The 23,891-nt window shown below is 44.9% G+C and overlaps 1 protein-coding gene across 2 annotated transcripts in view; it reads right to left on the bottom strand.

Moving 5' to 3' along the window:
• Positions 1 to 9,466: 9,466 nt before the first annotated feature.
• Positions 9,467 to 23,891, bottom strand: part of SLC5A1 (solute carrier family 5 member 1) — an 80,652-nt gene continuing 66,227 nt past the window's right edge. For both annotated transcript variants that reach the window (XM_053669943.1, XM_037166837.2), the window contains exons 11-15: positions 21,024 to 21,174; positions 17,991 to 18,159; positions 14,684 to 14,899; positions 12,989 to 13,094; positions 9,467 to 9,852 (exon numbers count right to left, since the gene is read on the bottom strand). In XM_053669943.1, the coding sequence (XP_053525918.1) occupies positions 9,638 to 9,852; positions 12,989 to 13,094; positions 14,684 to 14,899; positions 17,991 to 18,159; positions 21,024 to 21,174 (857 nt within the window). In that variant the 3' untranslated portion in view covers positions 9,467 to 9,637. The remainder of the gene's footprint in view (positions 9,853 to 12,988; positions 13,095 to 14,683; positions 14,900 to 17,990; positions 18,160 to 21,023; positions 21,175 to 23,891) is intronic.

Here is a 23,891-nt window from a genome sequence, read left to right as displayed (position 1 = left end):
CCTGCACTCAGCACGTCACACAGTGCCCCCTGCTGACCACCAGGCCTACATCCTCCAGTCACTGTGCTAGCACTGAGCACAAGGGCAGAGTGTCCTTCTTGTACTGTAACTATTCCTGGTGTCATTGCCCAAGACAACAGAGTGAGAAGAGGCCTCAGTCCGTCCACCACTGGAACAGTAATGCTCTCACCACTGGATTTTTATCTTTTTTAAGGATTTTATTTCTTTTTAAGGAGAGGGGAAGGGGAGGGAGAAAGAGAGGAAAGGAAACATCAGTGTGTGGTTGCCTCTCACATGGCCCCAACTGCAGACCTGACCTGCAACCCAGGCATGTGCCCTGACTGGGAATCGAACTAGCGACCCTTTGATTCACAGCCCATGCTCAATCCACTGAGCTACACCAGCCAGGGCTGAATTTCTATCGTGACGAAAACTTTTTTTTTCCAAAATGTCGATCTCTGGTAACTGCCACCCTGCAACTCCAACTTTGCCTGCACATGTATGTGAACTGCACATGTATGTGAAAAGACAGAAGAGTGCAAACAAGAACATACATATGGGGAAATCACGCTGTGTGCATGTCAAGAGGTACAGGGAAATAGGGCCAAAGAAAGCTCAAAAAGTTGATGTATAGGTTTGGATCTGTAGGGTGAGTCAGGTGATCTCTTTGGCAGACAGGAAGAAAGAGCCCTCAGGTCAGAGGTCAGGGCAGGTGCCAAGGCCAAGAAAGAGTAGAGGCTGGTCCCTGGGGACCCTGGTGGTTGGCTACCTGAGGTCAGAGAGGTGGACCCTGTCAGCATGTGAATCCAGTTCTTCCAACTGGAATGGAAAAGAAAAATCTAGAAAAATATATGTACCCCCTTAGTTAAACTTGGTATTTCTTTTTACCATTTTTAGTGCACGTGAATAAGCCCATCTTTAAATTGCTACAAATATATTCACAATGATGTTACCTACATACATTTGCCGATTGTGTAAATCCAGTCATTTTAACTCATATTATTTTCAATACTTCTGAACAGCATACATTACTGTCACTTGGAACCCCGCCCTTGTCTTGCCCCAGGGCAGTCAAGTGGTGCTCTCTGAGGTCCCCACAGGCAGGGTAAGGACGGTGAGCTCAGGGTTTGGGTCTCACTCCCTCACTGGCCTGGAGCTCTGTGTGACCAGGGAGGCTGCTGTCCCAGGCTGAGTGGTAGTGCTCAGCCTCATTCTCAGGCTGGAGCCCAGGGATGGTTGGGGAGACCATGCTGCCTCTCCTAGAGCCAGACAATTGGTCTGAGATTCAAATAATATCATATCATCATATCGTATCATATATTATTATTATTATTATTATTATGCATTTGGAGATCCAAAGAAAGAATTTTGAACTACAGAGAACCACAGAACCAAGCTGCTTATTTTAAAACCAGTAAAACCTCAAGAAAAATCGAGTAGAGCTCCCAGACTTCTGCTAGAATTAGTCAGGCTTCTGCTGAATAATTAATAGTTTATCACCTGACTCCACTGATGCCCCTCCTCAGGGAAACACAGCTGCAAAGTCCCCAAAAGTGAGCAAAAGTGCTTGCAGCTTTCTTAGGGTTCATCCAACTAGGAGTAGCCACACACCAACTACCCATGGTTAGTCCCACAGCACCCCCTGCTGGTCCAAGTGGAACTGCCTTAACTGGGTGACCAGAGTTGACAACACACATTGTTTTTATGGCTCCAATCTGCCAGGCACTGTCCTAGGCCCCAATGTTATGATGATCAACACAGCCTTTTACTTTTATATTTGGGTCTCCCAAAGGAGGTGGAACTTGATCTAGTTCTAAAGGGACAGCAGGAAAATCATTGTAGGAAAAGGAAATATAAGGCATAAAACAGCTACAGCATTTAGAATCGAGGGATATCCCAGAGGTGGCAGGAGTCTGCAATGCCTGACAGCTGTAGAAGGTGGTGAAGTAGGTACAAGACTTTATAATTGAGTTCTTACTCATTCTACTGTCATTTCATCAGTAGGAGCTGTGTCCACTTAATTAGACTCTAAGTGTTTTTATTTTTTAAGATATTTTATTTATTGTTAGACAGAGCAGAAGGGAGGGATTAAAAGAGGGAGCAAAACATCAATGTGCAGTTGCCTCTCAAGAGCCCCCACTGTGGGCCCTGGCCTGCAACCCAGGCATGTGCCCTGACTGGGAATCCAACTTCAACCTTTGGTCCGCAGGCTGGTGCTCAATCCACTGAGCCACAACAGCCAGAGCTGGACTGGAAGTGTTTTAAACATGGGGGCAATCTCCTCTCATGTCACTTATACCACCCCATCATCTAAGACTCAGCTGGGCACATGCCCTAAAACTTCTCGAGCTGCCTGAGTTTTTCCTGTTCTTTTCCTTTATCCTGTCTCATGTTTGCAAGTTCGTGTGTCTGCATATCAGTCAGAGGGAGATGCTTATGTGGAAGAAAACTGGATCACAGTAACAGTGGGACAGACCATCTCTGCATGGACTCTGGAAGTGACTTGACTCACTACAAATCCCAGTGCCCCTCCCTCATTGCAGATTTTGCCCCTAGTTTTATTTCAGCAGTATCAGGGACCCCGGAATGGACCCAGCCTACAGAGGCAGGGACAGAATGCCCTATGGCCCCAGTGGGTGGAATTATAAGACTGCCAAGAACCTGGCTCTTTTAGCTTATGAACTTGGGCTTTTGGCAATCTCAGCTTTTCCTTTCCTAAGACAAGAATAACTTTGCTTATCATGTCTCCCTCACCTGCTTGTTGTGACGGCAGCATGAGTGATATATATAAACACTTTGTAAACATTAACATAAATGCAAGGTTATGCTATTATTGTTGTTATAAATGGGAAGACTCAGGGAGCACTGGGAATGTCTTGTACCTCCATATCTCCTTCTCATTGTATCACTCTGTATGTAATTCCAGCCACTCATGAATAATTCCTTTTAGCAAAGATTGTATGACCTGCCAGTGGTCCACCTGTCCTCAAGTCCTTCTCTTCTGTTCATTTCTCACTACGCATTTCTTGTCACATCCTGAGCTCCAGGCAGTGATGAACTCTGAATCATGAAGACAGAGGAAAGGAATCCATAGCTGTCTACGGATGGATCATTACTGGTGGAAGGTGACAGGATCCAAGCAAACCTGCAGCAGGTCCTTGAACAGCATTGTTCTGTTCAGTGTTGTTTCATCATAATGTTAATAAGAAAATATTTGACTCCTGGCAGGGCCACTGTCTGTGTGGAATTTGCACATTCTCCCCATGTCAGTGTGGGTTTTCTTGAGATACTCCTGTCTCCCCCCACCTCCCAAAGAGTTGAGGTGAATTGGTGTGCCTGCCATGTCCCGGTCTGAGTGCATGTGGATGGGTGTGTGTGTGTGCCCCCTGCAATACAAGGTGACCTGTGCAGGTTGGGGTCCTGTCCCACACCCTGAGCTGCTCAGAGAGGCTCTGGCCACCTGTGGCCTTGAACTGGAACAAGTAGGTTTGAAAATAATAATCTTACTCATTTCTATTCATCTTTCTTTAATGTATATATAGTTCACATTTATTTTAATGACCAGAAATATGCCATACAAACTGATCTCCTGTTTATATCAATATGACCAAGGGAAAATTGGTTTTGTTATATGTCATTTCTTTTCAAGTTACCATTTCTGAGGACCTATCAGCAACCACAAGTGAGGACTTGCCATATTTGATTTTCACACTCCAAGCTCATCAAGTGACAAGGCCCACAAGCCAAGTCTCTCCAATGTCACACTCTCTTCTTCATTTCTTGTAGGCCCTGCTGCTGCTGCTGGTCCTGGGGTGGTTCTTTGTCCCCATATACATCAAGGCGGGGGTTAGTGATCACGAGTGTCCTTGGCACACGGGTCAGGCACTGGTTCATTTGCTCATTCTTTCTGTTCAGCCATGAAACCTGGGGGATACCATTGGCCCCAGCATTTCTGGGCTCACGTTGACGAAAACCTACTAAGTGCTGCTAGACTGGTCTGGCAAATGGCTGCAGCCAGCTGTTCCCAGGCCATCACTGCATGTTCCAACATCCTCACTGAGACATGGCATTTCTCTTCACTCTTAATTTTTGCTCTTCCGACGTTTTTAAAGTGGTTTCTTTTTTAAATGAGGGTAGAATACACCACAGTGAGGGTGGCTCTCCTTCAGCGTGGGCATGGCCAGCTCACTGGGGCACTGCTCTGTCTCTCTGAGCCTTGCTCCCACGTTTATTCCGTCTGCTGCTGGTGCTCAGACCACGGGTGCTGATCCTGAAATAATCCCTGAGACAAGGTGCTCAGGGGCAAGCCTCCCAGGTCATCTCTCTGCAGCTCACCATACACTCTCCATTTGCTCATCATGGGTCCCTCCCTTCCAGCTCCAGGCTTGAACAAGTTTTGTTAGATGATGCTCTCTTTGGTAAGCAGACCTATAAAAATAATAACTGGAACCACTTTAAAATAGGGTTGGAGCTGCCATCCCAAAGGAACTGCCTTTAAGCCTCAAACCTTTAGGATGTGAAGAGAGCAAAACAGCCTTTGGACGGGGTCTAAAGCAACCTTGCATCCCCAAGAACTGTTTGCAAGGATAAGAGGAGAGCAGATGTTCTGACTGCTGCACTGTGGCTATGGGACTGAAAATTAATAACCTTGTGCATAATTAGGTCACAATGTTAGCCTTCCTGCAGCAATAGAAATATCCCCTCCTCCTGACATAATTGTTCTCATTTCCTTTCTGATAAATACCTATTGCCTTTATCTCCTAATTCGAACATTTTTTGGGGATTTCTGTCTGAATCAATAATTCCCAAATAGCTATTCTGTGATCTCTAATAAGTGTTCATTGCCTCTCACTTTGAAAGGGCGTTTCATTTATTTTTTAAAAGATTTTACTTATTTAGACTTCCGCCAAGATGGAGGCGTAGGTGGAAGCACTGCACCCTCTCGCACAACTAAGTTTAAAAACAACAAAGTTTTAGCAACAAAAAAGCAGCCAAACCACAGAATATTGAACTACACAGAAGTCTGACAACAATGAACCCTTCAGCCAAACCAGTAAGAGGGGCAGAGCCAGCAGCAGAGCGGGGTCGGGCAGGAAAGATCCTCAGGACTGACCCGGGAGCGTGACCCAGGTGCACCAGCAGCCGTGGTCGGATCCCAGGTGTGGAGAAGCGAGCAGACCCACTGAGGGCACAAGGCGGTGGACCCACTGAGGGCTGACTGTAGTCACACATTCGCACACAGAAAACCCAGTGAAGGAACTAGCAGTGAGACAGACTGCGCAGGCCCCAGCAGCAGGAAGCGGCAGAGGGAACCACCATGGTCCCTCTCTGACCCCGCCCCCACATACAGCATCACAAACCAGCGACCTGGGTAGCCCTGCTCTGGTGAACACCTAAAGTCTCCGCTCCTCATTCGTAACAGGCACAAACAGATAAAAACATGGCTCAAGAACAACTCAGAGCCCCAGAACTGATAAATCTAAGTGATGAAGAAATAGCCAAACTGTCAGATGCACAGTTCAAAACACTGGTGATCAGGATGCTCACAAAACTGGTTGATTTTAGTCACAAATTAGAGGAACATATGAAGGCTGACCTAATTGAAATGAAGGGAAATACACAGGAAACCAATAGTAATGGAAAGGAAACTGGGAATCAAATCAAAGGAGTGGACCAGAAGGAGGGAAAAAATGACCAAACAGAAAAGGATGAAGAAACAAGAATTCAAAAAAATGAGGAGAGGCTTAGGAACCTCCAGGATATCTTTAAATGTTCCAACAGCCAAATTATAGGGGTACCAGAAGGGGAAGAGAAATAGCCACGAGTGGAAAACTTATTTGAACAAATAATAAAGGAGAACTTCCCCAGTCTGGCAAAGGAAATAGACTGCCAGGAAATCCAGGAAGCTCAGTGAGTCCCAAAGAAGTTGGACCCAAGAAGGAACACACCAAGGCACATCATCATTACATCGGCCAAGATTAAAATGAAGGAGAGAATCCTAGAAGCAGCAAGAGATAAGGGGAAAGTCACCTACAAAGGAGTTCCCATCAGACTGTCAGCGGATTTCTCAAAAGAGACCTTGCAGACAAGAAGGGGCTGGAAAGAAGTATTCCAAGGCATGAAATCCAAAGACCTACATCCAAGATTGCTCTATCCAGCAAAGCTTTTATTTAGAATGGAAGGGCAGATAAAGTGCTTCTCAAATAAGATCAAATTCAAGAAGTTCATCCTCACCAAGCCCTTATTATATGAAATGTTAAAGAGACTTACCTAAGAAAAAGAAGATAAAAAAGATGAACAGTGAAAGGACAGCAAACTCACAGTTATCAACAACCACACCTAAAACAAAAGCAAACTAAGAGGACAGCTAGATCAGGAGCAGAACCATAGAAATGAAGATCTCATGGAGGGTTAGCAACAGGGGAGTCGGAGATGGAGAAGGGGGGAGAGGGTACAGAAAATAAGTAGCATAGACGGTAGGTAGAAAATAGATAGGAGGGAGGGCAAGAATAGTAGGGGAAATATAGAATCTAAAGAACTTGAGACACATGTTCATGAACTAAAGGGGGGAGAATGGTAAGAGGGGTATACAGGGTGGAGGGGAACGAAGGGGGAGAAATAGAACAAATGTAATGGCATAATCAATAAAATAAAAATATATTTTTAAAAAAGACTACAAAAACTGGCTGAGTCAGGGATGCAGTGTGGGGCAGTGAGACTGAACAGCATTTGCCTGCATCCTTCAGAACCCCTCCAACAATGCTGCCCAATGAACCTCACCCACCCATCCCTAATCCTGCCCCCACTGACCCACCAATGCAATGGTACCTCATTCAAACAGCTTCATTTACATAAATTCAATTTGAATATTAGAAGTTTTCTTGGAGGCAGGGGTGATGTTAAGAAATCTCTCTTTTCAACTAAGCACATTGGGTGCTTTTCTCCCACGGTTTGTTTTGTGACACAGGACAGATTGCAAGCACATCTTTTAGGAAATGGTGAGTGACTTCAGCACCAGCAAAGAGTGGGTTCTAGTGAGTTCCAGAGGTAGAAGTTTCTCTAAGTAAACACCAGTGCCTTGCTCACCTACATAGAACATGCCAAAGGTCCCAGGACCAGCTTTACTCTGCAGGGTAGGAGGTCTGTGTTTTCCTTTTGAGAGTCATCTATATTTAAAGAAGCTTGTTTTGCTTGATAGGGCATGACTTTTTTTCAGCTGTATAAGCTGAGCATTAATAAGCAATTACTCTGCCCCTTAATACCCACCTTCCATTTGAAGAAAAGAATAGCTCTTCCCCGCACCCCGAAATTACTCTAGTACGGTTTATCACTTACTGGTCCCTGGTTACCCACATGGCTCAGTCTATCCTAACAGGATATTATACATTGAAGGTAGAGCTACTCACCTCATGTTTACTAAAGATTTTGAAAGTGAAAGTATTTCCAAACTTACCTACATTTTTTTCATGTTGCTATATTCTATATTCTACTCTCAACTGTCCTGGTGCCTGCTTTCTAATTCATATATTACACCAACTAAAACTCACCACAGACATGGTTCAATTTGTCTGGAATCTCTAGAGAACAGGAAACTTGGATGTTATAGTTTTTAATGTTTATTTTTATCAAAGTACAAGAATACATTTTAATTATGGGACTAAATGCAGCTTAATACAACATCCGTATGGCACCTCTCATGTATGTATCTCCCATCCCCTGAGGTCCAAGTGACCTCATCACACCCAGAGGAGTTAGGGAGACACTATGAGCACCAAGGTTCCCATTTTTCAAACAGAAAAACACATAGTTGGGACAACATGATTTACTACAATATACATGATGAGTCATCGGCAAAGCCAGACACAGAACCCAGGACAAACTTGATACTTTGTGTCCACTCCATCCATCAGCATCAACCCTCTCCCTCTATCCTCTCAAAACTCAAAAATACCACAAACTACACAAAACTGAAAACGCTGAGCAACGCTAGCCACCTGAAATTCTCTACTTTTCCGTCTTATCTCCCTAGCATAAGAGGAACATAAGGGCACCTCAAACACATCTCTGGGTTTCCTTCCCTGAGAACAAGACACTCCTTCACCTGCTGAACCAAGTTCCCATGCAGGAACCACTCTCAGCTCCTCAGAGCCTCAGACCCTGCCCTTTCTAAGCTAACCTGAAGTCAGTCAACAAGGCCATCCTGAGAGTTTCTTTACTTTAATGAGAATATATTACAATACAATCAAGGTTTCACAGGTAGACCTGAAAGAATGCTATTTAGCTCGTTAAATTTTTAAAATTCTCTCTAGGAAACAGACAAATTCAACAAGAAATACACTCCCCTCAGCTAAAAGTGTTGAGCACTATCACACAGAGCAGAGATGGTGAACCCTGACCTTGGTCAGGGGACAGTCACCAATCCAACAACTGGAATGAGCAGGGTCTATGGCCACCTGCACTCGTGTGGAGGAGAATCCCAGGCTAATAGTCTCAGTATTTCAGGAGAGCAGGGCTGCTTTGGGAGGACAGATGCCCCAAGAGGCACACTTGCTCCATGACATAACACAGAGTTGACTTCTGAGCCTGTATGTCAACATCCACACCAGGAAGAAGAGTGGCCCCTGGGAAGGGTATGACAGTCACCACAGCAAGTGTTTTGTGCAGCCACAAAAGAAGTTAACTGAAAATAAAGTGCGTTTATAAATAATACCCACACTCTTCATTCAGTCCACCAACACCACTGAGTGGAGCAAACATTCCAGGCACAGCGAATGCCACCCCAAATGAGATCTACAATGTGAGGAACCCCCAGGAGACACTTCCAAGAAGTCCAGCAAATTTTCAAGGCTCCAGATTACCCCCCCACCCCCCACTTACTGGCCTTGGGATTTGTTGACAGTTTGCTCAGTTTTATTGTTCTTGACCAACTGACCACTTTTGAAAGATTGCCTTATAGCTGATTTGTTGTCTTCTCTGACCTTCCAAAATGACCAAAAAAATATGCCTCTCTTATAACAGCAATATTTCCATTTGGCTTTTGCTGCTTTTGGGTAAGTGCTACTCTCAGGCCCTGTTCTCTCCTTCAAAGAGCAAACACCCAGAGAGAGACCCCATCTAGCTCCCATCCTTAGCTTCAAAAGGTTTATCAGTATAACAGGTTGATTTTTCTCATGACAAAAAAAATTCACAGGGATATGATAAGGAGTAAAATTTTTCTTTAAGAAAAAATTGAGGACGATCAGATAGGGCAAGTGGCAGGAACCAAGGGGGCCACAGCTCTGAAAAATGACATTCAAGGGTCACGAACACTGTTGACATGCTGAGTCTACCTGAGACGGATGTGTGTCAGGCGTCCTGGGACTTCTGTTCCTTAGTCTGCCTCTTCCTGAATGAGTGGACTTTTCTTCTGTGGCTCTGATATGTATACCTGACTACACCACACTGGCCTCAAATACTTAAGTTAACAGCAAATTAATCACTTTTATCTGGCTATCTTATAATTACACATGTGTACATTTGTCAACTGGTCAAAATTTACAACTGGCTAGTTTCCCTTCAGTACCACAGACAGGGATGAAAGGGAGGCAAAATGAATAGTCTGGCCTTCAGGAGAGCAGTCTGCAGCAAAAGGCAGGACTCAGGCAAAATACGCATGGCAGAAGACGGCCACGGCCAGCAGGATGACGGCATTGATGTTCATGATCGTCCTCCACAAAGGCTTCTCGGAGGTGTCCATCAACATCTTCTTCATGGCTTCCTCCTCTTCCTTTGTCATCTTGGGGCCCTGCTGGTCTAGGCCGCAGAACAGGTCATAGGCCTTCCTGAAGCACCCTTTTTTCTTCTCAGGATATTCTGTGTTGGAGAAAAGGAATGAAAGAATTGCTGGATACAGAAGCGGGAGGAACAAAAAAAAGTTTCCCAGGGGTTGGGGGGATGTCATATCACGGAACAGCTGCCATTTTTCAGACACTTCCCAATTTTCCTTATTCACAGGAATGGACATGGTACAAAATGTCTGAGTCACCTTAGTGAATTATGAGATGGTGTTAACAGATGGATTCTACATCCTTATGATCAACTAGCATACATTTCATCTCTACCAGACCAAATGCAAACACATTTTGATTTAGAACCATTAGAAGCAAACAAGGAATAAGAGTTTATGGCAGACAGATGTTAACAATGGGCTGAGCACTGTAACACCTTTGAAACATCTGAACGTATCTGTTTGCTACATCACTGAGAAGCAGTGAGAATTTCATGACTCCTGAGTTCATGGGTTACACCTGGAAATTCCAAGGCTTTGCAACAGGTCCAGCCATGTAGTAAGAATCAATCTGAACAGGGCAGCAGTGATGACACTTCAGAACTTCAGAGCTGATGCTGCATATCAACACTGCTGAATCAAATCATCCAACTGGCCTGCCACTCAAAGTGGATGCCCGCCAAGGGGACTGATTCCCTCCCCTGCCCAGGTATGGCCTTGCGGTTAGACAGACCAGAGCTGGAACGCCAGGTCTGTAACTCACTAGATATGCAATGAAGCCCACTGTGTTTTGAGCACCATGGTAAGGATCACTGCTCTCCACTCTCCCATTTTTACGGCACAGAATTTTAGAACTGGAAAGAACCTTCGTAGTGATCAAATACATACGTGTGTCAAAACTGGGACAAAAACCCAGTTTAATGACCTTGTTAATTCACCTCTCATTCTCTGTATCTGTAAATCTGAATAAATAATGCCTTCTTCATTATGAGATTGAATAAGAGACCACCCAGTACACAGTAGGTGTCAAGAAGTGTTAGCCTCCTTGTAGTCTTTGCCATTCTCCTTGTAGTCTCTTTTCACTATCACACAAATAAGAAAGAGATAGACAAGCCTCCTTGTACCCCTGTACTTTGATCCACTTCACCAAAATAGGAGAATGGCAAAGGCTCTGTGACCAGCCCAAGTTAGAAACTCATGCTTATTTGGGCCATTGAAAGGTGATGGACCCTGGCCAAGTAGCTCCATTGGTTAGAGCATCCTCTCAATGCACCAAGGTTCCAGGTGTGATCCCCAGTCAGGGCACATACAGGAAGCAAGCAATGGATGCACAGATGTATGGGACAATAAGCCAATCTCTCCCTCCCTCCTTCTCTTTTTCCAAAACTCAATTTAAAAAAATTTAAAGTTGGGTGGCTTTGAGAAAGTCTCTATGTCTCATTTACTCATCTTTAAAATTAGAAGAATCATACCTGCATCATCTGCTGTAAAAAGTATGATGCAGCACCAAAATTAAATGCTACACTAAAGTATTCATAATTCAGATACATTATGACTACATCGTTATCTGCCACGAGGATGGTGGTCATGGTGACAATGCTATAGAGGTGAATTCTGCTGTTTCTTGGACAATGGTGAAGGTGACACCCATTGTCTATGAAAGCCCTCTAGAGATCTTTAGTTTATTGTACTTTAAGGGCAGGGTGGTCACTATGATCTCACCATGAGTTCGCCCAGAAACAACAGAATTCCAGTACTGCCATGAACCTCAGAAATCACTACACCTATTCTCTCCCAGTGGGGGAGTCCCTTCTAGGCATCCCTGACAGATGCACATTGCCGCTCACCTCTTTTCAAACAAACTCAGAAAACTTTTCCTTGGTGGCAAACATAATGCTACAGGTACAGCCAATTCTATTATGGAATATTATTTCCTTCAATGTTTTCAACAGTGCTATGAAGTATAAGCTATCATTTATAATACTTTTATGTGATGAGCCTGAGCTTTAGAAAAATGAAATCATGTGCCCAGGGTAGTGGGTAGAGAAGTTAGGAGTCAGTCTAAGTTCTTCCTGAATCCTAATCCCACACTCTGTCTCTGCACCAGCCTGCCTCTTTACTTTGAGTTAAAATGGGATGAGTTCTATCCAACCAAGTCTTAACTCTGGTACGAGCAACAAACAAACAAATAAACAAACAAAACAAAACCCTAATCTCTTTTTCCACATTAAAACATTCAAAATACTCCCCCTGCATGTTCCTTTAAAATCTATGATATTCTCACTCAACATGGGGACATTTCTGGAAGCGGAAGAAGTGGGGGCATGTTCATGCCAGCCTGCTCCAGGAGAGCAGGCAGGTGCTCCTTTTTCAGCACCAGGGTCAGCTACCTAGGGCTCCAGGCAAAGCCTCTCCATTCCAGAGCATCAATTTACATGTTTAAAATAAGATGATAAAACCAAATGTCCTCAGAGCCCTTTCCAGAGCTAGGATTCTGTGATATTCCTGATGGCCAGATTCAGAATTTGTTCTGCTGTACCTGCACTCCCTTCAGATGGAGCGATGAGACCTTCTGCCTCACACCAGGTAAAGAACACACGACCTTGAGCTCCCACATCACCATACATCACATATCTCCACCACCATCTCCATGGAGAAAAGAAAAGGTACAACACAGAAGCTGAGGAATGCATGTCTCTACAATCAGGATGAATCTCTGAACACTGACTAGGAATTATATCATGGGACTTCCAGAGAAATTTGGTTTTCTAAATCTGATGTGGTAAGCCAGTAGGACGTAAGATCCCTGAACCTCTATCCCACCCCTTACGTCATCAGACTAGCCACAGTGTTGATCCCATCTGCTTTAAGTTCACAGGCTATATCAGAAGAGCTCTGACTCTTTCCTTGTCCCTGGCCATGCCCCAAATCAAGTCAAGGTGGCAAATTCCTCACCCACCCTTAGTCACCAGGCACTGTAAACTGAGGGGTGGGGGAGCAGGAATGATTCTCTACCTCCCTCTGGCCCTTGACCAAGCTTCAGACTGAATACCCCCAAACCTACATATTCATCTCACACACACCTCACCCTGCTCCCTGCTCCCCCTGGGAGAGAAATCTGCGCTTTGATAAAGGCCTTTAGGGAGGGCTTCAGTAAAACGGTCTTGCTGGTGTAGGAGTAACTTTTTAGGGCTTCAGAATAGCCTCTGAGTCATGAGTCACCTATTTCAAGAGTCTCATCTGGGGCTTCGCGGATGTTTTCCTCTCCTGCATCTAGGTCGATACGCTCCTCTGTGCTGTTGCGCAGGGTCCAACACAGGCGGTAGAGCTGCGGAGAAAGCAGAACAGGCTAGCAGAAAGTTCCAAACAGTCGCAGGCCAAGAAGTTGGGAGAACAAGGAGATATGCCTCAAGAAGGAGAAAGGACTGTGGCCTCCCAGCACCTATATGAACATATATAACAATTCAGATCCATAGCATTACATCTAAATATGTCGGGAACTTAGATGTAAACCATACATATGTAAACACTCACCCACATGCTTTATGCATATTGTGAGGCTAAGAGACTACCTTGAGGACAGAAATGCTTTGAATGAATAAACTCTTGGTACATATGATAAATGAACTTGTTTCTTTTCGCACCAGTTCTGGGAAACAAAATAAGACACCCATCTGTCCAGACCAGCAATGTAAAATGATGTTTTTGCACTGTGTGTTTGTCATATTATAGGGAGAGAATTTATAGAACCTATTGGGCCTAAATGGGCCATTTGCAATAGGAAAGAACTGGAGGCAGAGTTTCTACTGACATGAAACCAGAAACTTGAAGAATGAACCAGTGCATTGTGTTCATCCCAACCACACCCTCTTTTGGTGACCACTTTGCTTTCTCTACACAAGAGGAAGCCTGAAGCCCACATGCGCTTGAGGGTGCAACACTTCCAAAGCTGGAGATGTCAGGAAGAATTACTACAACAGAAAGCTTGTGATAGATTCAGCAAGTAAACATGGCACTTCTGCTGCTATAAAAGCAATTTTCTTTGACATTAAGTTTGCTCTACAGCTTAGAAGGCTTGGCAATGAGACTGAAGATCTCTTATGGATTTCTTGAGTCCCTATGTTTAGGGAGGTGTAATGGGCTAACAAAACCCTTTGTCTTTCTCTATGGACAAATGTAATTGGGTTAACTCTCTCTCTATGTTCCTTGGAAACCTGAAAAAGGTAGAATGCCAAGCGTATTGGGTTACCAAAATGTATAGCTTGTAGTATAAAAAAAAAAAAAGAAGAAGCCTATAAGCAATCACCTTCATCTGCAGTAGGAGGGCTGTGAAAATACCCTAAACCGAGAGCGACATCTAGAGCCAAAGAAGAGTATTGCCATTTTTGAAGTCTTGAATCCATTAGACTTCAGTCCTGAATTCTATGAGCCACTGTTTAGAGGCTTAATAGGGAAAGTTAAAAGGTAAGTCATACTTCAGATTTCCCTGAGTGTGGTGATTTTTGTAACTAGGTATGTCTCTTGCTGGGACACCTGGAAGTTCTAACCTTGGAGCTGTTACAAGAAATACAAGTTTCTGTTTGGGACATGAGCTTCCAAGCCAGGGTAGCCCCTGTGCTGCCCATGTGATCTCATACCCTTGCACCTGAGCTGTCACCTGGGGAGCATGATTCAGAGACCAGCCCCTGGACGGAAATGTAGAGTGCTTGAACACTCCTGCTGAAGACACACGATAGACACTGCCCTGCAGTCACCCCGAGTTTCCTGTCCTGTATCAATCTACAGCACCCCACTGGCAAGTGTGGACTGTTTAGTCACGCGAGTGTGCAACATCTAGTTGAGCTGAGGGCGACCAAGACGGGTGTGCAGCGTGCATGCAAGACAAGGGCCGGACAGGTCTCCCAAGTGGGCACTCACATGCTTGTCTTCAATGGGCTTGGTGAGGAGGGAGACGACCAGGATGACGATGACAGTAATGGTAAAGAGGATGATGGCAAAGTACAGGTAGTGCACACCACAGATAATCGTGGGACAGTTGCTGGGTTCCATGCAGCTCCCGGTGCCATAAGCAAACTCGGCGATCATACGGGCCGCCCCAATCAGAAATCCTATGATCAGTCCCCAAAAGGCTCCCTGTGGAAGAAAACCTGGGGTCACCAAATGCTGAACACAAGAAACAGCTGTGCACTCCTGAGGGACAGAGGCAGCAGAATAAAGGTGAGAGAAACTATAGCCCAGGCCACCTGAAGCCCGCACACTGGAATGGCTGAGAAGGTTACATTAGGCCTGGGTGGGCGTCCTGTTGGTCATGTTTCAGTGATGTGATTTCATCTGGGTCACCAGACAAGGATTCAAGATACAATGGGGTAAAGTGTCTAAGACCCGGTGAGAGTACCAACCCAACGCCTTACTTCCAAAAATTCTCTTTAACGTTAAAAATAACTTGAATCTCTACCTGCAGCTACTATTATCATTAGTCTCCAGATTTAGACACATTTAGATGTAAAGTAACTGTGAAATAATTGTATTTCTCAAAGACATGGAAAAGGCAATGGGTCTTTTGGGGACAGAGGAGAAAGGAACTTGTCCATCAGCCTCTTTTATGAATTCAAAGTCACTGTTTTATATGAGAATGTAAAATTCTTCTATGTGTTTTCACATTAAATTTTGGGTTTGCATATTAAAAATATGAAAGCCTTTAAGAAACTAAAAATATTGGAGGTGATTTTTTAGGGTTTTCTTTTTCAACCCATTCTTTCCTTTTCTTTCTTTCTTTCCTTCCTTCCTTCCTTATTTCTCTCTTTCTCTCTGTACCTTTTTTATCAGGCTCCACCCACATGACCAGGCTGAATCTAGAGGCCAAATTTTAAAAGGACCAATGACAAAGTAGTGTGAGCTCATAGAAGGGGGACCAAAAAGAGCCTTCATGATTTTGTCAAGCATTGACCTGAACAGCTCCTTTGTTAGCCATTGGTCTTCCCACACTTTATATTCCACAGACACTAAATGACCAGCTCTTCTTTAAATGTATTGTGTATGTTTCAGTCCCAGGTCTTTGCACAGGCCATTCCCTTGCCTAAGAGAGCAAGGGTCTTCCCTTCCTGGTAACCTGGTCCTAACCTGAATGTCCCCTCTCCTCCGCAGACAGAGCTGGGTGGGCATATTTCCCTGCCGTGGCTACAGCACAGTGGACATGCCCCCGGCCAGCACTGACCACACTGCTGTGTAAGTACACAGTCACTTCTCAGCCTCCTCTTCTGAACTGGGTGCTGGCCCAGAGAAGAAACCTCGCCCTTTGTGCTGCCAGTGCCTCACCCCATGTCTGGCATCAGGCAGCGTCTGCTAGATGAACGAATTAACAAGGGGAAAAGAAAAGATGTTTCCCATTTATCCTCCATATATTTATTTGGTCATATAAATGATTTCCTGACTTGACTTTGTGTGAACAGTATCAATAAAACTTGCTAAGGCTTTCCTTCTTTTCTGGCAATTAGCCTCTTCCTATTCCTTTAGCCTTCATTCTCAAGAGGTGCTTGAAAAATCTGGGAGCCTTTGACATTTTCCTCAAGACTTGGAGTCACCCCTCAACACACAGTGCCTGACCAGTCCTGAGAATCACTTTGCAGCCTCTGCGTGCTGCTCTCTGAAAATTCTAGGTCAGGGTTCCTCACCCTCATCTCTGGACATCAGAGATAATTCATTGTTGGGGTGGGGGCTGTCTTGCATATTATAGAATGTTAGCAGTAACCCTGGGGTCCACCCACTAGATACCAATAATATTTCCCAAATCATAACAATCAAAAATGTGGCCAGACATCACCATATGTCCCCCAGGGGAGGGCAGAATCATCCCCCTCCCCCATTGGGGACTTCTACAGTCTATCCCAATTCTTAGCCTTATTTTTTTTTAAAGCCCTGGCCCATTACTGAATTGAATCTGCTCGTGGACCACCACAATACCCAGTTAAGCTTCTAGCTTCATGTTCATAACTTGCATTTTCGAAGTCTCCCAGTGAACCAGCCTTGGCCAATTGCTAATGAAACTCATGCTTTTGTGTGCCCATTTCTCTAACTTGCCAAGATCACTTTCAGGTTCAATGCTCATCTCCCAGAGGTCTTTATCTGTGCACCCAGTTTTGTGTCACAAGCAAATCTGTACTATTTTCCTAATAGCAAATGTCGAATGAAGAGAGATACACATGGTGATTTATGCACCTCAAAGCTGGGTCACTCCAGTGAGGTATTTCCTGGGTATTTGTTTCTGTTCCACTGGGAGAAAGGGGTCATCTCCACCCAAACAGGTCACCATTTACATTGTTTCAAACAATGAGCTACACGGTCAGCACCCCCATGGTTTCCTGGCACCCACACCCAGGCATGTAGACAGCTAGATACAGAGACAGCCGGGCAACACCCCCATCAGAAGCCATGTCCAAAGGAATCATTTTCACAGTGCTTCAGAACCTGCAAAGGCAACCCATTGGTGACCCAATCTCTTTAGCCTGGCTTTCAAGGGGGCATTGCCTACTCTAAACTTAACCTCTCTCCCCAACTGTGCCTTCTATTATCCACACACACTAACTCCCTCTCCAGCCAGGTGAGATTCCTGACAGTCTCTCACCCTCTGCTCTGTCCTCCCACCTCTACCTCCAAGTTCTGGTCAGTGCGGTTCTCTCTGCCTTGAATGCCCTCTCTTCCCTCTCAGTCTCAGCCGATGTTAATGCAGCCTCTCTAGGACTCCCGCCGTACCAATATTTTGTGCCACCTTTTACCCCTCGATTGTTATGCTGTTTTGCATATAAAGTGCATGGGCACCCTCACTGGGCTCTGGTGAGCGCTGGCTGGAAAGCAGAGCTCACTGCAGGACCAGTGGAGGTAGCCTGTGCTAGGACTTCCTCCTCTTCAGCTGCTTGTCAGGGGCTGCAAAATTCCCAGGGAGAGCCATGTTGTTGGGGGAAAAAAATCACCAAGATTGGGTGGAAAATGTACATCATTAGCTGGGAATTAGTTTAGAAACTGCAGTAAGGAGGAGAGGGGAGTCCGGGAGAATGGGAACGTACGACAGTCGCATGGCCCTTGGAAGCATTCCCATACACACCCTCAGCAGTGCATCCATTCCACCTTGACATCTATGGGAAAACCCCTCCAACGGGGAATAGGCAAGTCCAGGTGGGCCTTTCTGGGCCAGAATGGGCCTCTCTGGCTACACATGATTGATGCTTACCGGCTCGTTGACTCTCTTACAGAAAATTGCAAGCAGGAAGACAGCGGCGATGGGAGGTCCCAAGTAACTTGTGATGGACTGGATGTAATCGAAGAGCTGCCCATTTTGTGCTGACTGAACAACAGGCACCCAGGCAATGCTGATGCCAATCAGCGCCAGGATGAACAATCTGAAATCAAAACCCCCAAGAGAGTGTCAATAAATATACATAGCTGTATATCTAATACATAAATAACTAGCAAATACATATGCATATTATGACCACAGCAAGGAAACATAAATAGCAAATTCATTCTAGAGGCTTTTCTTCTTCCATATTCTGCCTCCTTGTGTTGTAGACCGATCTGCCTGGTTTCAGGAATTGTATCTCTACCCCTTGTGGCTAAGGGTGAGGGATGACCTTTGAAATTCGAGCCGCAGGAGACAAAGCCTGTCTTTGGTAGCAAACACTGCCTCAGTTCCTTTCCCTGCCCCCAAAGTTTGGTTGGAAATCAATGACGGGTAAGACCCCTCATGGCAAGGGGGGGGGGGTACCTAAGCGAGACTCAATCACTTGGGAGGTCTTCATGGAAGAATGGGGGGGGCTGCAACAAAGAGCAATGGGCTCTCACCGCCCCCCCAGCTTTGACATAGCCTGAGTCCCCATGTTCCCCGGGAGAAGTGCTTCCTGGCTCTAATCCCCTTAAGCCTGAATTGGGGAGAAGTGCAGCTCCTTGCCTTGCTAGAGTGTGTCCTAGGGGAAAATCTGGCATCACAGACTTGCTGATAAACCTGTGAAATCTGCTCTGCTAAGAGTGCTTTCATTCATATGATAAGGGCCTGAAAGGAAATGAGTATGTCTCCCAAAGTTTCTACAACTCTCTTCCTGACAGACACTGACTCAGCCACTGCAGACAGCCCTCAGATTTCTTTGAAATGTTATCTCCTGTTTGATCCTTGCCGCCCTGTATTCCTGTGTATTACAACCCAATAAAAGGCTATGGAGCACGGGGCTTGGGGCCTTTTTCTCCTCGGAGAAACTGGCCGCTGCTGGCCTTTGTCTCCCCTGAGACTGGCCACAGCCCACTCCTCCTCCTCAAGCAGATCTCAGCATGTCTCGGCCATATTCATTCATTTTTGTCCGTGGCACTCGGGGGGACTTGGGAAAAAGTTGCCCCCACATCCTTGGGAAAGGTATCTGTACCTGTGAGTAAGTGAAATACACCTGACTTCCAATAGTAACCTAAACCAGCCACAACTATGAGAAAGGCCCACTCTGAGAGGCAGTACAGTATAGAAACACAGATGTGAACTTCAGGTCCAGACAATCCTAGATTCAAATGTTTATTTTCTCTGTGTGACAGAGTATGCTTTGCTTTACCTCTCAGAGTCTCAGTTTCCCTACCTGTAGTCTGGGAATACCATAAATGAGTGTACGAGGTTGGAATCAGGATTAGCTGTAGTTAAGTAGTAAGCAAGCAGTTAGCAACTAGTAAGCACTCAATACACAATAAAGACAATAATTATTATTTTCTTCTCTTCGCCCTTCTCCTCCTTCTTCTTCAGAGTAAAATGAAAATCATAAGCCAAGAAAAGTTTCTAAAGGAACAGTCTGGATAGAAAGGGATACTACAGGTATTTCTCTCTCTCCTCCAATTGTGTTTCTGTCAAACCTGAAAAGACTGGAGGTCCCCCGAACCCTCCAGTGCTGCCCAAGTCCTCTTACTGGTACTCTTGATTTAATTTAAAAAAAAAAAAAGAAAAAGACTGTGATTTCTTTGCCTCAATTACCTGAATTTAAGGCCAAAAAAAAGTCTAAAAATAAACTTCACAAAACACCGTTTTCACTCATATATTTCTTTCTCTGGAATGCTATTCCCACCACCCTCCACTTACCCAAACCCAACCCAGCATTGTGGACTCAGTTAAGAGTCTTCCTCACCCAGGAGCCTTCCCCAATTGCATGTCACGCTCACCTCTCGCTTCTCTGAGCCCTTGATCACTCTTACAGTCCCCACAGCAAAGTGTGGGATTATTTCATGTAAGTGTAGGTTTGTGTAGTCAGGGAAGAGCCCCAGGCAGCAGTCATCTGGCAAACACCAAACTGTAAGTCTCAACACAACCTCAGGGCCAAAGGTCCGGCTCAGAGCAAAGCAACAAAATGGCTCTTTCCCGTGCTGCACCTCGAGCCTCATAAATAACAGAAAAAGCCAGTAAACTCCTTTCTAAGGAAAAATTAGTCAGGGTGATGGTGTTGCATCTTGTGAAACAAAGTAGTAGACTCTCACCTTGTCACCTGAGAGTGAACTGTCAGTTTTCCTTTGTCCTAATCTTAGTCATGAGAACAACGAGGAGCCCTTACCCTTCCTGCACTCAATGGGGACCTTTCCCTGGACTGACTTCCCAGGGACTTGTTCCAGCTGCCCTACCACCCTATGAAGAGACGTAGTGGAGCTCCTGCTAGTCCTCTATTCAGACCATCTGATCACGGATAATCATGATAATGAGCACACCCGACCCACGTGCCTGCTCACTGCTTTCCATACCCTGCCATGTCCACTAGTCCATTGATAATAACAAAAGTGCACGTAGCCCGGTGCCTTAGATTTTACAGAGTGTGTTCCCAAGCTCAATATCACTTGACCCACACAGTGGCCTTGCACAATGTTGCAGCAAAGGATCAAGTCACTGGAGGTATCTGGGCCTCAAAGATGGCCAGTAAGGAGAGCCTCAATGCAGAGGGCTGAGTTGGTGTAGAGGACCCCGGACAAAGACTCAGTTGGGGTTCCAGTCATGGCTCTGCCATTGTCCCAGCTGCCTAGATTTAGGCAGGATGACCCTCATTTTCCTCAGTGATAACTTGAGGTTTAGATGAGATGATTTCTGATGTCACTTCTCACTCCAGAGGGGCATTGTTTGATGATCTCCAATTTAAAGTTGATGCCACTGGAGGCCAAATACAATTAGTCACAGAGTTTACTCCCATTCTCTCCATCCATCTCCCAGCCTTCTCTAGCTTGATGGCACCTCTGTAGTTATTCAAGCTGCATTTACCTTCCTGCAATCATGAGCTCTTTCTCCGATGCCTGCTTCCGAATCTTGGTGTAGAGGTCCATGGTGAAGAGGGTGCTGGCGCTGTTGAAGATGGAGGTCAGGGAGCTCATGAGGGAAGCCAACATGACTGACAGCATCAGGCCTCGCAGCCCTGGAGGAGAAGGAGGTAATGAGTGGTGCACACAGCACTTCAGCTCTTTTGTACTGGAACATGTGAGGACTCAGCATTTGTTTGCCTTCTGAAACCACACCATGGTTGGTCTTTGACTGATGTCTCCAGAAAGACTAGACATTTTAAAGAATGGATTGTGGCCTTACATTATATTGCAAACCCCTAGCAGTCAACAAAGAGGTAGGGACAAAAGATATATGAGGTTAACACCTTGCAATTGGTTGATGATGGTGGCGATGGGGTGTATGTGTGTTTCCACCTAAGGGTACTTTTATGAGATCTCTCACCCAAAAGATTCATAATATAGCATAAATGTTTAAATCGGGATTCAAGAAAGTGAAAAGATGGTCCAAAGAATGGATGAAAATATTTGCAAAACATATATCTAACATGGATCTAGTATACAGAATATATATAGAACTGCTACAACTCAATAATAAGAAGACAATTCATTTACAAATGGCAAATGGATCAGAATAGACATTTCTCAAAAAAAATGAACAAGTAGTTAATAATCACATAAAAAAATGGTCAACATCAGAGAAATTTAAATCAAAACCACAATGAGATACTCCTTTGCAGCTACTAGGGTGGTTATAAGAATAAAAAAAGAAAAGGACAGATAATAACAAGTGTGGGTGGATATGTGGAGAAATAGAAAACCATCATACCTTCCTGGCACTAATATAAAATGGTACAGCCACTGTGGTAAACAGTCTTGCAGTTCCTCAAATAGTTGAACACTGAGTAACCATATGACCCATCAACTCTACTCCTGGGTGTCTATCCAAGAGAAATGAAAGCACGTGTCCACACAAAAATGGGTACATGGATGTTCATACCAGTATTATTTATAATAGCTAAAAAGTGGAAACAACACAATGTCTATCCACTGATAAATGGATAAAAAATAATGTAGAGCATCCATGCAATGGAATCTTGTTCATTCATAGAGAGGAATGAAGTATTGATACATGCTACAACCTGGATGAACCCCGAAAACATTATGCCATGTAGAATAAGCCAGACACAAAAGAATATCGCATGATCCCACTTCTATGAAATGTCCAGAGTAAGCAAATCCATAGGGACAGAGAGGAGAATAATGGTTGCCAAGGGCGAGGGGACTGGGGTGAAGTGTGGGGTGATGGCTAAGGGATACGGGATTTCCATGGAGGGAGACAAAAAATACTTTTTAATTGATAGTAGTGATGGTTGCTCAACTCTGTGAATATAATGCTAGAAAACCATTCATTGTTTACCCTGAGAAAAGCATACGCTTTGAGAATTACAGCTCAGTAAAGTTGTCTGGAGAAAGAAAAGACAAGGCTCTATGTCCAACTGACCCAGGAAAGTCATGCCAACCCTTGGGCCTCATTTCTGGGTGGGGTAGTGGAGGGGGTGATACTATACCTACCTGCCCAAGTCAGAATAAAAAATTGCCACTTTCAAAATGTTCCCGGTTGTGAAAAGCAAGGTTGGCTGTAATCTCTACCACTCTTTTCATACCAAGGAGAGCACAGGGTTGCCCTGATGAGGCTGGAAGGCCAGGCCAGGCCAGGCTGCGGGCCCACCATTGAGAGGACAGCCTCAGAAGTAAAGGTAAACTTAGGGCTCGCTTAGGCCTGCCATCTCTCTACTGCATGAATCCCTGCCACATTCTCTGTGCCCAAACCCTCCAGCCACAGGAAACCCACTGCCCCACGAGGAGTCTGCTCCCTCCTCGGCAGTCCTGACCCACCTGATAACTGCCTCCCAGGAGCCTCAGACACAGCCCTGTGGCCAGGCCTCTCTGTCTTGTACTACACACAGAACCAAGTCCCCACCCAGGGCCTGTCTGCTGATCTAAAGAACAGCATAAACCCTTCACAGAGGCCAGTGTAATCCAGGCCAGAACTCTAAGAGTCATGTGACTCATACTAATTGCACCTTAATTAATAAGCAGCCCAGCTAAGTGGAATAGTTAACTATTACCCCCATGTTTATGGAATCTGAATCCAGTGATTTCTTTGCCCAAAATCATGCATTTAGTCTCTGGTTTAAAAAAAATTTTTTTGAAGACCATCCCAAATTCCTCAATTCCAGCCTTGAGCGAGGTACAGAAGCCAGACCCTGAGTTTCTGTGTGGCTTGGAAAAGTCACTTTCCTCCTGTGGACCTCAGTTTCCCCAACTGTAAAATTAAGAACTTTGATCAGGTGATCTCTACATTTCCTTTCAGCAATAAAATTTTATAGAAATCTACTCTAATTTTCCCAAATCAATATCTTTGGTTTTTTTAATTTCCTGAGACCCCCCCCCCCCCCCCACCAACCTAACTAACTTTGCACCTCCTGAGCTGGAATTTGATTTCTCTTCAACACGAAACATGAAGAGTAACCTCATAGGTCTCCTCAAAACTCTTCCTAATCTGGACTCTATGTCCTCCATCTTCTGGGATAATGCATTCTCTGCAGTGAGAAGCCCCTTTGTACCCCATCTAGCAACTCCCTCAAACATCCTCATTCTAGAGCCAAAACCACCCTCATTCTAGAGAGAAAACCACCTTTCTCTCCATGGTTTTCCTTGGAACAGCATAGAAGTCAGTTCACTGTTCAGGTAAACCTCCACTTAGTTCAAGCCATCGCGTCCGTGTCTGCTAAGCCTTGAACGACCTTCCGAATGAGCACGGAAAGGCTGTGTTTATCCCTAACACATT

Source organism: Artibeus jamaicensis, unplaced genomic scaffold (assembly GCF_021234435.1).
Source record: "Artibeus jamaicensis isolate MK-2021 breed Jamaican fruit bat unplaced genomic scaffold, CSHL_Jam_final contig_525, whole genome shotgun sequence".
In the NCBI taxonomy this organism is placed as follows: Eukaryota; Metazoa; Chordata; class Mammalia; order Chiroptera; family Phyllostomidae; genus Artibeus; species Artibeus jamaicensis.
Note: the sequence above shows the minus strand (reverse complement) of the source record. Positions and strands in the feature narration are given on the sequence as shown.